The 17467-nt window shown below is 50.7% G+C and overlaps 1 protein-coding gene across 4 annotated transcripts in view; it reads right to left on the reverse strand.

Moving 5' to 3' along the window:
- Positions 1–17467, reverse strand: part of SFXN2 (sideroflexin 2) — a 64260-nt gene continuing 46793 nt past the window's right edge. For 3 of the 4 annotated variants that reach the window (XM_029080441.2, XM_007667642.3, XM_029080440.2), the window contains exons 2-13: positions 10395–10574; positions 10021–10191; positions 9316–9414; positions 9126–9230; positions 7904–7979; positions 7106–7191; positions 5962–6022; positions 5026–5092; positions 4464–4513; positions 3559–3608; positions 2672–2719; positions 1–1220 (exon numbers count right to left, since the gene is read on the reverse strand). In XM_029080441.2, the coding sequence (XP_028936274.1) occupies positions 1121–1220; positions 2672–2719; positions 3559–3608; positions 4464–4513; positions 5026–5092; positions 5962–6022; positions 7106–7191; positions 7904–7979; positions 9126–9230; positions 9316–9414; positions 10021–10191; positions 10395–10555 (1074 nt within the window). In that variant the 5' untranslated portion in view covers positions 10556–10574 and the 3' untranslated portion in view covers positions 1–1120. The remainder of the gene's footprint in view (positions 1221–2671; positions 2720–3558; positions 3609–4463; positions 4514–5025; positions 5093–5961; positions 6023–7105; positions 7192–7903; positions 7980–9125; positions 9231–9315; positions 9415–10020; positions 10192–10394; positions 10575–17467) is intronic. The other variant, XM_007667643.3, reaches the window with a different exon arrangement.

Here is a 17467-nt window from a genome sequence, read left to right on the forward strand (position 1 = left end):
CTGTTTGAAAGATCCACATTTTGCTCTTTATTTTTCTAAAAAGCTCCTTGTCAACTTTCTGCCTTCAAGATAAGCCTTCCCTTCCCCAGCCTCCTCCCTCGGTTTCACATATGATGAAGCTAGAGAGCAGGGGAGGGGGAGACAGGGGCAGAAATAAGCATTACCCTCCCATTCTACTCAACTCCTGCTTCAAAAGTCCATCAACTATGACTTCTCTGAGATGATAAATTGACCTATCAGGCGAAGGGGATCATCCCCCCAGCACCTCTGTAACACTATAACAGCAAGTACAGACTGCAGAGACACCTCCAAAACAGGAAACTCCATTATTAACCTGAATGTAGACATGTAACGAACAAGGCACGTGAAGCATAGCCAATGCCCAAGTGTAGCTCTTTGGCACAATCATGGAACTAGAGAGGCCAGAGGCCTGATCATGTGACCATGGCTCAGACTGAGATTTAGCACTTGGTCCCCCAGAGTGAGGATGAAACCCCACAAGTTAAGATATTGTGTTGAGATTTTTTTTTTTAAAGGAAATTTTCAAAGAAAAAAAAACACCACCCACCCAAGGACTAGAGACATACGCTTCTCTGTGTGCTCAGGCCTGAGTTGTTGGCAGGTCCGCACTGGGACAGCACTGATGTAGCTGGGCTTAGACAAAATAATCACATTCCAGGGCTTGAGGTGTCACTTCATGGGCTGCTGGGAAAACCTAACTCGGAGGCCAACAGGGCTCACCCGAGTTGCCCCTGATGACTCTAGTTGGACTCCAAAGGAAGCTCCCCCCTTTCCCATGCAACAAGCCAATTCATAAGCCAACAACCTTCTCTTTTGGGTGCCATGGCCATGGTCTCCCAGCTAGGCCAGGTGGGTGCCGGAAGGTCAAAGGCACATGGGGGTCGCCTGGCAGTCAGGGAGGAGGATGGGGGCAAGGGGATGTCACCCAGCAGGTGGTCAGATTCCTCTGCCTCTCTTCGCACTTGCTAGCTTCCAGCCTGAATCTAAAATTCTGCCCACGGTGAAGCTGGCCAGAGCAGGAGCAGAGAGGCAGAATACCCGGGAGGGGCAGCCTGAGTGGTGAGGAGATGGGCAGCTTCCCGGGGCGGGGCTGGCTGCTTCACAGTCCTTTGTTGAAATAGACGTGGGGCACTTTGTCTCCGTACTTGGCCGCGATGGATTCCCGGAGCGCTGGCTCCAGGTAGGAAACGGCCATCTCGCTGAGGACAGAGAAACAGAGAGGGGGGCCATTAGGGCTTCTACTTATGGGGTTAAGAAACCCCTGTGCATTCTCTCTCCCAGTGCTTAATACAGTGCTCTGCCTACAGTAAGCACCTAATAAATACTATTTACTGCTACTACTGAGGGAGGCCTCTCCTGCCTATTGGATTAAAAAAGTCATAATAGTAAGTGCTTAACATCACAATTATAAGTGCCAAGCGCTATACTAACCGGGAGTAGACACAAGCTAATTAGGTCCCATGTGGGGCTCACAGTCTAAGCAGTCAGTCAATCCCAGTTATGGAGAGCTTACTGTATGCAGAGCGCTGTTCTGAGCACATTAGAGAGTACAATTTAACAATATAAGAAGGTGCTGAAACCCCATTATGCAGATGAGGGAATTGAGGCAGAGGGAAGTAAAGTGTTAGAGAAGCAGTGTGGCTCAGTGGAAAGAGCACGGGCTTTGGAGTCAGAGATCGTGAGTTCAAATCCCAGCTCTGCCACTTGTCAGCTGTGTGACTGTGGGCAAGTCACTTAACTTCTCTGTGCCTCAGTTACCTCATCTGCAAAATGGGGATTAAGACTGTGAGCCCCATGTGGGACAACCTGATTCCCCTGTGTCTACCCCAGCGCTTAGAACAGTGCTCTGCACATAGTAAGCGCTTCACAAATACCAACATTATTATTATTATTAAGTAGCTTGCCCAAGGTCACACAGCAGACAAGTGGTTGATCCAAATTAGAACCCAGATCCTCTGACTCCCAGCCCACGTTCCTTCCACAAGGTCCTGTTGCTTTTCATCCTTGCCAAGTCATCCTTGCCAGCTGCCAGTTGCCCAAGACAAGCAATTAATGTAGGCTCTGGATAGTTTGCTCGTTGAAGCGTGGAGCAAATGGAAAACTTTGTGCTCATTAATAAGCTGATGATGAGTTTGCCTGGGAAGGGTTGGAGAATTGATGGTTCTGTTCCTCCTCCACCCACTGCCAGATGCTTCTTTTTATTAGATGCTCCCTTGGAGACTGTAGCCCTTCTGCCACCTAGGGACTTGTGGCTACCAGATGCAAACCAACTTGTCCAGGGCCAGCTTGCCTCTGGGGGGATGGGGCACGGGCATAAGACCACTCGTCAACTATGTGTGAACAGTTAAAGATGGTCAGTGGACTGGACAAATCTAAAAGAGAGCCTCTTGTCGATTCTTTAGAGCTAACCCTGATCACTCGACACATTGCCTAAAGAGAATCTGCTGGGACCAACCCCTCCTCTTCACTCCATCCAGAATCCACACCGTCCACCAGTCAGTCAAACTCCAACCCAAGTCACTTAGGTACATATTTGCCTACAGCCCCTAAAGCGCCATCTGCGCCTTGCCCTCCGGAGCTTCATATGGCCGCAGGCATCGGCCTACCATTTGGTCAGGGGGTATAAAGGAAAATGACAAAAAAGCCCTACCATCTCTGCGGGAAGAGCGCACAGGCAACAGGCACCATGAAGATCAGGCTGTGAAGATGAATAAAGTCGAGAGTCACTGGGGAGCCCAGCATTCCACGGCCACCCGGCATTTCTGGCCCCGAGGGGCAGCGGGGGTACCCGAGCACAGGTGTGCTCTCATGGCTCTGTTCCACACTCACCCCGTTCATCCTGGGCCCCTGGAGAAACTGGAATCGCTGCAGGGGAATAGTGGACTACTAAGAAGTTGAAATTTCCACGTTCGGGGCAACTAGGGAAATTGGAGCTAAGGGGGAAAACGGCGTGCACCAAGTGCAGGGAAAATGTTCCAGAGATTGTGTTCCTATCACTTGGCAAACCACGGCCTAACCTTGTAAAGGGCTATGGGCCCGGGTGGTCTAGTTCCTTCTGGGGAATGAGTGGCAAAGAATGCTCATCTTGTTCATGGTGTTTTCCTCTGGGCAGTTCAGGTCGGGGATCCTGGGCTCAGATGCTCACATCCTCACCTGTGAGGCTGTGGTCGCTTAACAGAAACTCGTCTGGGACACTGCCCTCCAGGCCTCTCTGGGTGGAAGGCCAAGAGCTTCTCTCCACCCCAACCCCCCAAAGACAGGATGTAGGGGAACTTTGACAGACTGAAAGCTCGCAAGGTACGCAGCAGCTCTCCTCCCTGGACCAGCGATTGACAATCCTGGCATCAGCTCCCAGGGCGGGGGAGGGGCAGGAGTGACAAGTCTTCACACTGTTTGTAAAGCAGCCGAGGCGGGGTAGTACTTATAAAGAGGACATGGGTGACGAGGAGCACCCAGGTATGTAGCTTCTCATGCCCCTACCAGGTTCATCCCGTTTCCACAGGCGAGACACCCCAGCGAGAGAAATAAACTACTTACAAGCCTCCGACCAGCATCACCTGCAGCGGGGCATGCAAGAACTGGATTCTCTGTGAGGAAACACACAAAAGGATTCACACCTCTTCCAATGATTCACCTCTTCCCACTGACCCACCCCCTTGGCAGGAAAAGGGTTAAGGCCCCTCCTGTTCACTTTAATCAACTGCCATCAGTCTCTCCTTTTAGTTTCCCATCCCCCCTTCTCCACTCCCCTCCCCAAACCACCCAGGCTATACCTGTTAGCCTCCCCCCAGGTATCTGCCGGGGAGCTTTCTGGAACTCCCACAGGAAGATCTCCCTATTTTCAGTCTCCAAAAACAGAAACAGAACAGGCCACTTGTTTGCCCTGTCTATTTACATTCTGAGAGAAGCAGCGTGGCCTAGGGGATAGAGGATGGACCTGGGAGTCAGAAGGACCTGGGTTCTAATCCCGGATCCGTCCCTTGTCTACTGCATGACCCTCGACAAGTCATTTAATTTCTCAGTGCCTCAGTTACCTCATCTGTAAAATGGAGATTAAGACTGTGAGCCCCATGTGGGACAGGGACTGTGTCCAACCCGATTTGCTTGAATCTACTCCAGGGCTTAGCAGAGTGCCTGGCACATAGTAAGTGCTTAACAAATACCACAATATTACAGACGGGGCAACTGAGGCTTCTGGGGAGGGAGTGGGTTTGGCCAAGAACTGACTCATGCCGGTGACTGTTCTGCCCCCCAGAAACCCAGACCTTGTGTGTCTTAAAAGTTAACAGAATATGGTTTAGGTTGGCTTGTTACTTTGTTTCCCAAAGGCAACTTGCCACTGGGTATGGAGAGGCCCAGAGGGTTGCTTAGTGTAGCAGGGAAAGAATGAGACAGAAGGAGGAATGCTTGCAGATGTTAAGGAGAGGAAGAAAATCACTCACCTTTATGAAGGAAAACTTCTCCAGTCTTTCCATTATGATTGGTAACACAACTAAATCAAGAGAGAGGAACAGAGTTAGTGAAAATGACCTCTCCTTCTCCCCAGATTTTCCTCCCAAACACTACAAATGTAATGGTCACTCCTCCTTACTGTTCTGGGCCTGTTGGGGAGAGAAGATACAAGGGTACTCAGGAACCCAGGGGGCTCTTTCCACCTGGGTTCCATGGGTGTTCTCTGGGCGGGGAGGGTGACAGAATATTTTTTCAACTAGGGTTCTTGGCTCAAAACAAGACTCAGCCCTGACCCCGGGCCTACATCTCCCTTCAAAACCAGCCTGAACAAGATGGCCCTTCCAACGCAGATAATTTGGCAAAGATTGACTGCCCTGCCCTGGGGGAAACTCTCTCAACCTTCCCCAAGAAAGCATTCCCCTGTACCAAAGAAACAACCAGAATTTCCACTGACTGCACAACTTCCACCTGTTCCACCTGTGGGGGAGGAGGCAGGATTCCCACAAGAGAAACTGAACCACCCCCGCCACATACACCCCTACCATGCCTTACTCATGCCAGGAGCTGCCATGGTGATGCGGGAAATGACCACTTGGGAGATGCCTATGGCTGCAGCTCTCTGAGGGCAAAACAGAGATGTGTCAGTACCCGAGGCAGGGACTCTGGCACCCAGCTAGCAGGTGGTGGGTGAAGGAGGCTGCCCAGCCCAGCACTGGCCTCCTCCCAGATCATTTCTCCGACAGCCCTCACTCTCCAGTTTGATCCCATTAGAAAGACTCTGAAAGAGAGAGGGGAGACGGGGTCCTCTAACCCACACGTCTCTCTAGCTTAACCCCCGACATCCTCAGATATCAGAGAACTGGAAATGCCACACCCAGGGCAAAGGGACAATGAAGCAATGAATAATGATGATAGTAAGAAGAATAATAGTATTTGATAAGCATTTACTACATGCAAGCACTAGGGGAGATACAAGTTATGCAGGTCAGACACAGTCCCTGTTCCACATGGGGCTCACAGCTTAAGGGGGAGGGAGAAGAGGAGTAGAGGAAGAGAGGGAAGATGACTGTACATATATATACATGTGTATATATACATATATATATATACACACACACACATATATAAAACATATAATTTATAATGTACTATATATGTGCACATATACATATGTGTATATAAAGTATATTATAAATTATTTATTTATTCATATCTCCCCCTCGAGACTAAGCTCATTATGCGCGGGGAATTTGTCTGCTAATTCTGTGGTACTGTACTCTCCCAAGCATCTAGCACAGTGCTCTGCACATAATAAGGACTCAATAAATACAACTGATTGATCGATATTGTGATACACTTCCCCGTTTAAACCCCAGCTCCGGCCTGGCTGCTTGCAGGCCCTGGAGGAAGGGTTTTCCTACTGCAACATCACAAGGAATCTCCCTCTCCCCTTCTCCGATCTCATCCAGAAAGCAGCTTCCAGCTTACCCTGGAGAAACCGAGCTCATTGTTGTTCTTGTCTGTGACGGCAATTCCTCGGATGATCTCCCTAGACTCAGAGAGGGAGGAAGGAGATCGTCAGAGAACTGTGGGCCCTGGGGAAGCAAGGGCTTTTCAAGGCAAGGGAAGCTCTAATCCAAGGAACACATCCAGCTTAGTTACTTTCCACAAATCGGGTCAGAGAGACTGCAGAGACAATCAGCAGCCACACTTTGATCTTATGGTTCAGAGCTTCCTGTCCCTATATCTCGCTCCTTCTCCACCCTCACCAGACATCACCGATGACCTGCTCGGCTTCCATACTAGATGGCCAAATCACCCAGGGCACGCAGCTCAATGCCCAGGGAAAGGGGCCAACAACTTTCTCTAGGCACAATCCCCTAGAGTGACTCCCACTTACTCCTTCTGCCCTTCCAAGCCCTACGGATGCCAACACCATCCCAAGATTCCCCCAGACGTGGCTGGGCTCCTCTCGATTCTACTTTACTAGAGGACTGCCTGGGGAGGAGAGAACACTTGTCGGTGTCCATGAGGAGTTGACGGGATGACACAAGAAAGATGTGGCCTGGGCACCATCTTCCCTTCCTTGACATGAGGGGTGGTTCCAACGGGGCTGCAGGGAGTGGGATGTGCCCAACTGCTCCTCAGCTAAGAGATAGGGTTGAGAAGAGTGAGGAGGGCAGGTGGAAGGGGGTGGTCATGGGTTGGAAAAAGAGAGATGTAAGAAGCCACAACGGTACCACTCTTCACTCCAGACTGTAAGCACACCGCAGGGAACCTGCCCACTAATTCTGTTGTATTGTGCTCTCCCAAGCGCTTAGGACAATGCTCTGCACATAGTAAGTACTTAGTAAATTACCAGTGAGTGATTGAGTGATTCATCTTTCACTCCCCAGTCAGTGTTGCTACTCAGGTGAAGTTGCAGTTGTGAGCCAAGGACTCAGGACGCCCCAGGCCCGGCCCTGCCTGTGACTTCTGGGGTGCCCCCCAGCCATTTATGCAACTCCCCCGGCTTCCTGCCAACCCCTGACCCCGGGCCTCGCTGAGGCACTAAAACCAGCCAAGACACAAGGGTGACCGACTCGAGGCCTCGGGGGTCCCTGGCGGCCCTCCCACCTTCCCCCATACTCACTGCTGCCTCATCATGGGAATGTTCACACAGTTGGCGGCAGCCACAGCTGCAAAGGGCACCCAGCGGGCCACCAGGGGCGGGGCTCTCTGCAAGGGGACAGTGGGTAACAAGACCAGTCAGTGGGGCAGTGAGCCAGGGGACTAGAACACCTACAGCTTCCTCTCCTTATTACCCAGCTCCGGCAGCAGCTCGTGGGGGGGAAGTCAGGGTAGGAAGGTAGGGATACTGGGGCACAGTCGAACCCTTGGAGGCATAGGAACAGAGGCACCGGGGCTCAAAACTCTCCATCCCAGGTCTGGGGAAGGCCCTCTGGTATGGCGCCTGGTGCTTAGTAAGTGTTAACAAAGACCATCATCGGTATTAGGCGGAGGCAGAAGGTGGACAGGAGCGAAGCAGGCGGGCACCCTGCATCACTAACCTATAGCTCGGGGCCAAGAGGAGCCCAATCCCGCCTTAGAAGCCAAGCTTCTCCCCAGCCCCCTCCTCACCCCCAAAGCCACGTAAAACGCTCCAAGAGAAGCCGGATCAAGTCCCCCGGCTCCGGCAACGGTTCCTGCCCCTCCCTGGCTAGCGGCCGGAGGAGCCAGGGATAGGAGGCTTCCGCAGCCCTGCCCCTGGCTCTGCTTCCCAAAATGCCCCGGGTGTCCCTGAACCCCCGGCCTTGATCCCGAAGGAGCTAAGATTCCCCCTCCAACCCCACCCGGGGTTCCCAAAGCAATCCTGGGAATGCTCCAAATCCACCGGGGCCTTTCCCCCAGCCTCTGCTGCCCCCTAGCGCCGGCCCGTCCCCGACCATACCTTGGTGTACAGATTCAATCCCACTGCCGTAACCAGCGCAGTACTCGTCGCAGTAAAATAGGCCACTGCCATCTGCCTAAAGGGGGAAGAAAGAGAGACACCCCCTCAGGAAGACCTGGCTGGAACCCCGGTTCCAACGCCATCCCACGGGCAAAGGGATCTCCCCAGCTGCCACCGCACAGAGACGGCGGAGGAGTCGGTGGCGGGGGGTCGGGGGGACAATAATTATAACAGTTGCGATATTCGTTAGGCGTTTCCTCTGTCCCAAGTAGTGTACTAGGCGCTGGAATGGAGACGATAGCAACAGGTCAAAGTGTGAGCCCAGCTACGTCAAAGAACACAGGGCTGCGAATAAGTCTGAGAAGCAGCGAGGCCTAGTGGATGAATTAGACCTGGGTTCTAATTCCAGATCTGCCACTTGTAACGTTGGGTGAGTCACTTCCCTTCTCTGTGCCTCAGTTACCTGATCTGTCAAATGGAGATTAAGACCGAGAGCCCCGCAGGGGACGCGGACTGTGTCCGATCTGACTATCTCGTTTCTACCCCATTGTTTAGTGTAATGCCTAGTGCATAGTGAGCACTTAATAGATGCCATTTAAAAAAAGCAAGAAAAAAGGATCTGCAGAGCAAAGGAAGGCCATCCTGTCTTTCATAGCCCTGAGCCCTTCAAGGCCACAAACGCCACCAGTTCCTGGGCCAGAGAAAGCACTCAGGGGGTGGGTGGATGAATAAGTGACTTGGGAGAAGAAGGGAGGGACCCCTTTCCGAAGTTGCTTTCGTTTCCCAAAAAACTGGAGGCCGCATCTGGTAACCCTAATCTGGCCGGGAGGAACCCTGCCGGCCTCTGTCAGTTTCTCTGGCCAAATCCTCTATTCCTCTGCCACCTTTCAGGTGAGAACCCTGGCTGGAAGACCAGGGGGCCATGTGGGCTTCCTTTGCCTGAATCTCTAAGCCCTGAGAGACAGGCCTGGGACAACATGTAAGAACTAGGAAGCAGGTGTCCAGAGGGTAAGATTGCCTAAGCATAATGACATCGTCCAGATTTTATCCTCACCTGCCCTGGAGGTCACAATCATCATAACATCTACTTGAAAGGCTGTCCCTGCCTTTACCCCTCTCCCCGTCCCACTGGTGGCTGCTCAGTTGGGCAATGATACTGGCAGTGCCAGAGCCAGGGTGGGGAGGTTCTGCATCCCCACTCCCGGGAGAGCGGCCCCCTTACCTGCCTCCAGCTTGGTTAGGATTCCAGAAACAACATGCTCCACAGCACTGGGGAGAAAATATCCTTTCACATCCCTCCCTTGTCCTCCCTGACAAGACGTAGCCCCTAAGGAAAAAGCAACAGGGCCTGGACTGTGAGAGGCCAACAGGATGGGAGGAGGAGAGAGGAAAGCCTGGAAAGGGTCACATACGTGACGGAGATCGGGGAGGCCGCGTTCCGGTTGGTATAGTTGACTAGGGCATTGAACGACTGATTCACCCACTGCCAGAACACTACCGCGGGCACCGTCCTGTCAGGGAGACAAGGAAGAGGTTGGTGAAAAAAATTCAATACATGACCCTACTCCAGAGACTATGGGTCACGCTGGGCCCCCCAAGTCAGTCAATCTTATTTAATGAGCTCTTACTATGTGCAGAGCACTATATTGAGCGCTTGGGAGAGTCAGTATAAGAACAAAGTGGCTGAGTGGAAAGAGCACGGGCTTTGGAGTCAGGGCTCATGAGTTCGAATCCCAGCTCTGCGACTTGTCAGCTGTGTGACTGTGGGCAAGTCACTTAACTTCTCTGGGTCTCAGTTCCCTCATCTGTAAAATGGGGATTAAGACTGTGAGCCCCATGTGAGACAACCTGATTCCCCTGTGCCTACCCCAGCGCTTAGAACAGTGCTCTGCACATAGTAAGCGCTTAACAAAATACCAACAGACATACTCCCTGCCCACAACGAGCTTACAGTTTAAAGTCTTCATCATTTTAGTCAGACTCTTCCAAACTTTAACGAACCATGCTAGGAATCCGAGGGTATGGACACCCCGGAAACTGTCTCTGACCACACCCCCCCAACTTGCCACCTTCTCTGGGGGGAAAAGTGGGGCTCCCTCAGCCCTGCCCCTTCTCACCTATAAAACTGGAGCATGCAGCCGGTGATGGCCATTCCCCCAGGGACCTGGAATGACATGCGCCCAATCACATTCATCTTGTCACCGGTGTCTGGATGGAAGGCCGAGTCATAAAGCTTCTTGGCATAGAGCAGCTGATCCTGGTTGGTGCCTGGGGGCACTCTGCCCAGTCTGCCTCCCCCGTGCCGGGAAAACAGAGTTAGCCTCCCAGGAGAATTGACCACCCTTCCTTGAGTGCCACCCCCACCCCACCCCTCTGACAGGGCAGGACCGCGCCAAAGATCCTTACATGGGACCTGTGGATCCCCCAGTCCATTGCTAGAAAGCCCACCGCTGCTTCAGTTCTGCTGCAGGCCCTCCATACTGCTACTCACCGGCTGCTCTCCACCAGCACTTTGGCCTGGTCTAGTTCCTGCTCCGACACCAGGGCCGTCCTGGGGTCGGTGATGTTGAAGAAGTGCTTCACCCGCCCTAAAAAGGTCCTCTGGTCCCAGAGAGGGGCGTCAATGTTGAACTCGGAGGAGGCTGGCTTCATCTCCGCGGAGGACAAAAGACTAGAGGGAGGGGGAGACAGGCACCACAGGGTTAAGCCCTGTGGAGGCCTGAGTAGTAGTATTCATTCAATAATATTTATTGAGTGCTTACTATGTGCAGAGCACTGTACTAAGCGCTTGGAATGTACATTTCGGCAACAGATGGAGACAATCCCTGCCCAATGATGGGCTCGCAGTTTTGCAGCGGCAGCAGCTGCAGCATTTCCTAGGCACCCATGTGGTGCAGTGCACTGTACTAGATGCTTAAGAAGTCCAGAATAAAGAAGTGCCATGTCCCTGACCACAAGGAGGCTTACCTTCTCGCCAGGGAAGACAAGCATAAAAATATTTACAAGACAAGTTGGAGAAATGTTGAGCTGAGTACTTACAACTAGAGTGGTCAAAATAAATATCTGAGCAAGTGTCTGTATGAGTGTTGAGGAGGGGATAAAAAAGTTCACAAGTGCTACATGTTGGCTGATGGAACGCCATGGCTGATATGACTGAGCGGCCAACACTTGCCAATGCCTACTAGCCCAGGCCAGCCCACCTACCCACCCACCATGATCATCAGATTCGGGCTGAGACTTAGTGGAAAGATCGTGGGCCTGTAAATCAGAAGACCTGGATTCTAATCCCGGGCCCAACACACATCTGCCATGTGATCTTGGGCAAGTCACTTAACTTCTCTGTGTTTCAGTTCCCTCATCGGCAAAATGGGGATTCAGCACCTTTTCTCCCTCCTACGGTAGACTATGAGCCCCATTTGGGTCCTGATTATCTTGTATCTATTCCAGTGCTTAGTCGAGTGCTTGGCACATATTAAGAGCTCAATAAATATTGCAATTATCCTCAGCACAGGGCCCCGCTCCTACCCGAAGGGGAAAAGGTGGCCGAAATGCAGGTTCTGCCCTGCGAGGCGGGCAGTCTTAGCAGGCAGAAGCTGGGGGGGTAGGGGTGGGGAGGGACAGGGGACTCTAAGCAAAAAGCTGTATCAGCTCCCTGGCACTGTTCCTGGACCACAGCTCCTCCTTCTGCCTGCCAACAAAGCAACCCTGGCAGGTCTGTTTGTGAAGAGGTGGGGGATGCCCTGAAAGGGGGTGTACCCTGAAACCCATATGCCCCTCTAGTCAACTCTATGCTTGACTTCCATAAATTACTTTTATTTTAATGACAATAATAATAATTAGAATACTTCTCCCACCTCCCCAGTCATGCCTTCCCACTGGCTTCAGAAGTACTTATTTATCCTGTTATTGGCTTACATATTCACTTGTCTAAACTGGCCTCTCACTCTTAAGCATACTGGTTAAATTTATGTCTACAGTCTTCCCCCATTAAATTGAAAGCACCTGGAGGCAGGAATCCATTTAAAGGCTCTTCCCTAATACAGTGCTCTGGGCACACAGTAGATGCTGAGGACAATAGCCACTCCTCCAAGCCCCTCTAGATCAGACAAGGCCAGTCAGCCAGAACACCTTGGGGCCTTCACTCTTTACTTTTAAACTTGGGAAACTACTCCTCCATTAGTGACTTAGTGTGAACAGGGGCAGGTTCCAACAGGAAGTCCAAACTATTTAACCCCTTGGCACACCTCAACTACTGCTTGCCTATCACTCAGGTAAACAATTACATAGTACACATACATATACAAGATATAAAACAATAATAATAATAATAAAAGTATTTGTTAAGCGCTTACTAAGTCCCAGGCACTGTACTAAGCACTGGAGTGAATACGAGGAAACTGAAATGGACACAGTCCCTGTCCCATCTGGGGCTCACAATCTCAATCCCCATTACACAGATGAGGTAACTGAGGCACAGAGAAGTGACTTGCCCAAGATCACCCAGTAGATAAGTGGCAGAGTCGGAATTAGAACCCATGACCTTCTGGCTCCCAGGTCCGTGCTCTACCCACTAAGCCATGCTGCTTCTCTAAACATATACATATGTGTGTATATATAAACACATACATCTACATATGTAAAATGAGAAGCAACGTGGCCTGGGGGGTGAGTAAGGGTCTGGGAGTCAGGGGACCTAAATTCTAATCCCAACTCCACCACATACCTGCTGTGGCTTTAGGCAAGTCACTTAACTTCCCTGTGCCTTATTTTCCTCATCTGTAAATTGGGGATTAAATAGCTGGTCTTCCTCTCTCAGAGGGAAGGGGACTCTGATTTAGCCAGTTACAGAGTGTATAATAAGTGCTTAAAAATTACCGTTATTATTAGTAGTAGTGATAATAATAAAGACAATCAATAGAATCTGTGTGCAGAGCAGTCTTTCTGCTTCAAATTATACTGAGGAAGAATGTGAGAGTATACCTAAGTGCTAAGGAGATTGTGGAAATTTAAACGCTTAGGAGGAGCAGAAGGGCTGAAGTGGCAATTGGAGATTATAAAGTGAAGGGAGATGAGAGATGAATGGGGAAGGCCTCCTGAAGGAGACGTGATCCCTGAAGGGCTTTAAAGAGGGGAAGACCTGTGGTCTATCAGAAATGAGGTGGGAGGGCTTGGTGGGAGAGGCTAGAACAAGGCACCTAGAGCAGATAAGGTGGAGAACAACTGTGATGAGCTTTGGGGAAAATACATCTGAATCAGATGCCTGGATCCTTGCCCTACCTGAGACTAGAACAGAGCAGAGGAGACAGGCACTAAAATAAATTACAGCTCTGAGTAAACAAATAGGGTATAAAAGTAGATAGCACCTAACTCAAAAACCCCTGTAGTCCTTAAGTAGTTAGATGTTGCGGAAGTGCTGAAGTGGCAGTGGCAGAGATCTGTCTTAAATTCTCCCTTAAAATTCTCCACAGTGCCTCATTTTAACCATTTTAATTTCCCAAAGCTCCCTTCCATCAAGTCTTTCATTTGTCCACACTTTCTGGCAAGGCAGGGGAGGACCGGTATTATTAGCCCCATTTTACACACGAGGAAACTCAGGGAGGATGAATAACTTGTCCACAGACACCCAGTAGGTGACCCTGGACTTTAGACTAGACTACAATGTACTGTAAAACCTTTAAACTGAACTATAAATTTGTTGTGGGAGGGAAATGTGTCTACCAACGCTGTTGGTATTTCATTTTCTCCCAAGCGCTTAGTACAGTGCTCTGCACCCAGTAAGCACTCAATAAATAGCACTGATTGACTAAAAGAACCAGGACTACTCCTGACTTCCACTCTTTTCACTGGATTAACATGCCTACCACAAATGGGGGAGTTTAATCCTCTAGTTTCTTCCTGTTACTAAGGCCTTCTGTTCTTCTTCACCCCCTTCCCTGAGACCACCACTTATCTGGGGCTGGTGCCAAGAGAGCGCAAAACTCCTCCAGCATAGGAGAACTACTTCCCAACTCTCCCTTCTTGTATCCGATCCCAGCAAAGGGAGTAAAGGTGGAATCAGAAACACTGAGCCCTTGATCCCTTGGCTAATAACTAGAAGCCAGTGACCCTTCCCAACATGCAAAGGTCACTGGAAGGCAGGTGCTGGCCAGAGACCCAGAGCCCCTTTCTTGGATGTCAGTAAGCAAACAATCAGAGGTAAAGGGCTCGGGTTCCCTCCCCTCTGAATGAAGCCCATGACCTTGGACAACAAAGCCTCAGGCCTAGTTTCTACTTCTTTGGTACTTCCTTAGTCATCTGGCACCAGCAAGAACATTTAAGGATCTATGTTTCAGAAAACTCAGACTCAAGTCAGATTTTTGAGTGCACCCCATTTGGCAAACCCAGCAGCTGAACTTTGGAATGGTTTCCAGAGTCGGCGGTCCCCAGGAACGACACTCCTTTAGTCAACACAAAGGGCCCAAGTTGCCCAAGTTCCAGGGAAAGACCCCCTAGCCCCTCTCCCACTTTCAGAGCCCAATGTTTGCAATATTTAGGGTTCGATTTCAAATCAAACCCCAACACCAAGCAGCCCAGGGCCCCGACCAGGACCCTCACCAGCTGTAGATGGTTAACAAAAGAAAGCTGTGTACCCTAACCCCTCTCTCTTCCTCTGAACCAAGCGATCAACACCTTCCACCCTGTCTGACCCATTCTTGTACTAAACCCAATTCGTGAGTGTGCTGGAAGCTCCAGAAACTAAGGAGGTTAACCACCAAGGTACCTAGGGCCTTCTCCTCTGGCCCATGCCCACCCTGGTCCCAGGAAGGAGCCCCTGGCTGGGCTCAGGTGACAGGGAAGGAGTGAGTGATGTGAGTCCTAAAGGAAACCAAAAACTGAGAGGGATGAAAATGTAACCAGAAAGAACTGAGCCCCCAAAAGCAAATCCAGGACCTCCAGTTTTAGCCTTCTCTACAACTTGCTGTGTAACCTTAGGAAAGTCACTTAACTTCTCTTTGCCTCAGTTACCTCATGAGTAAAATGGGGATTAAGGCTGCGAGCTCCATGTGGGACAGGGACTGTGCCCGACAGGATTAGCTTTATATCATCTCCCCTACGGCTCAGTACGGTCCCTGGCACATAATAAGCACTTAAATGCCATAAAAAAAACCCTGGAGTTGACCGAGGTGGGTCAGGACCCTTCTCCTCTGGCCTAGAAACTGCATCTCTCAATCAAATCACGGGGGAGGGGAAAGATGCTCAACCCAGTTCTGTTTTGGGGAGCAGGTACCCCTCAAACCAAAAGTGACTTAACGATCAACTTCCTTAAAAACACTTCCCCTTTGGAACAAGAGTTGCTCTATGACTTCTTGCCTCCTCTCCAGCAGGGCCCATGTATAGCACTCTAGGATGCTATTGCTAAATGAATAACAAACAGAGACTCTCCAGCCCAAGTCCTTTGCCAAGGGACTGGTGGCTGTACGGGTGACAATCACTATGAGTTAGGCACTCAGTAGGAAAGAGCCAGGGAGACAGGAGAAGGGCAAAGTCTGGGTGTGGAGGCTTTCAAAATACATACAGAGGGCCAGGGGCAGGAAGGAGAGAGAGCTAAGAGATACAATCTTGCTTCACCTTCCCAGATCCTTTTTTATGAAGTTGAAGCCACCTTAGTACATCATTACAGTGATAGTTTTTAAAAAACAATCAATGCCTCAATATGAGAATGCAAGCAGTAATTATGATTAAGACTCAAGTGGGGTCTCTAGTCCTCTAACTGCTCCCTAAACCAAGCTAGATGACTCCTGGCCTCTCACATCTCTCCACATCTGCCTTGTCAGGACGCATGTTGAGCAGCTACAAGGCTGCCCATGACATGTTTGGAGCTGCTTGAAGATATGGAATTCATGATTATTATTATTTCAACAAGTCCAAGCATGGGCACATGTAGGCAGAGCAAGGGTAGAGGAACACACAGGACCCTAGGCCATGGGAATTCTTTTGCCATGTGGGGCAGGAGCTGAATTAGCAGACAGGAGAAACTGTTGCATGGCTGGGCGCCCAGCCAGGAGAGGAAGCAGGGGGGCTTTTCATTAGGGACTTAACCCTCAGTCAAAGTCCATCTCCATCCACTGAATAGGAAAAACAGCTCAACTAACCTCTGACAGCAGGAAGCCTGGGAATGTGCGCAACCAGGGAGTCTTGCTGATGGCCACAAGGCACGTAAATAGGGGAACATGGCCAAGAGGATGATTAGCTTATCCCTATAAGTCTGCAAGAAAATGTTTTCCAAAGAGCCACTCTCCAACTCCATCCTTACAGGCCAAACCCCATCGGCTCTATCGCAGTCTCAAAACGTAGTGTTACACTAGTCTCACACCAACCTTTCTCCTGCCATGCTTTGGATCCCCCACATAACCTGCTGCTCATGTTCCCACTGAGATGGAGGAGGGAGAGGAAACCACTCAAGGTCTTTATTTCCCTCAGACACCTCTCCCTCCCAGAACCCTCAGTTTGCCCAGAAGTAATAATAATAATGTTGGTATTTGTTAAGCGCTTCCTACGTGCAGAGCACTGTTCTAAGCGCTGGGGGAGATAAAGGGTCATCAGGTTGTCCCACGTGAGGCTCACAGTCTTCATACCCATTTTACAGAGGAGGGAACTGAGGCACAGGGAAGTGAGTTGCCCACAGTCACACGGTTGACAAGTGGCAGAGCCGGGATTCGAACCCATGACCACTGACTCCCAAGCCCGGGCTCTTTCCACTGAGCTACGTTGCCTCTCTGTAGCCCATCAACCCCACCTCCATGTTTTGAGGTCTAGGCCCACACTTGCCCCACCTTCCCAGGCCCTTTACAATCACCCTCGGGGCGTACTGAGTGCCTCATTCGGCACTCAGGCTAATACCATAAGAGTGGTAGGGTAGCAAGAATGGGGAAAAAGCAAGGAAAAAGAGGAAGGGAAGAGAAGAGGAATCAGTAAATCCCAGTGCCAACCGGGGCCATGTTGTCCCAATAATAGTAACAGCTGTCAGCCGCTCCTTGTTGTTGGTTAGAGGCTACAAAGAGCTCACCTCCTCCAAGAGGCCTTCCCAGACTGAGCTTCCCCTTTTCCCTCTGCTCCCTTTCTGTCCCCCCTTCACCTCCTCTGACCTAAGCCCCCTTTCCCTCTACTCCTCCCCCTGTCCCTTCCCCTCAGCACTGTGCTCATTTGGATATATTTTTATGACCCTATTTTGTTAATGAGGTGTCCATCCCCTTGATTCTATTTATCGTGATCATATTGTCTTGTTTTTGTCCATCTGTCTCCCCCGATTAGACTGTGAACCCATCACTGGGCAAGGATCGTCTCTCTCTGTTGCCGAACTGTCCATTCCAAGCGCTTAATCCAGTGCTCTGCACCTAGTAGAGAAGCAGCGTGGCTCGGTGAAAAGAGGCCCGGCTTGGGTGTCAGAGGTCACGGGTTCGAATCCCGGCTCTGCCACTTGTCCGCCGTGGGACGGTGGGCAAGTCACTTCACTTCTCTGGGCCTCAGTTACCTCATCTGTAAAATGGGGATGAAGACTGTGAACCTCACGGGGCACAACCTGAT

The sequence above is a fragment of the Ornithorhynchus anatinus genome, chromosome 16 (genome assembly GCF_004115215.2).
Source record: "Ornithorhynchus anatinus isolate Pmale09 chromosome 16, mOrnAna1.pri.v4, whole genome shotgun sequence".
Classification (NCBI taxonomy): domain Eukaryota; kingdom Metazoa; phylum Chordata; class Mammalia; order Monotremata; family Ornithorhynchidae; genus Ornithorhynchus; species Ornithorhynchus anatinus.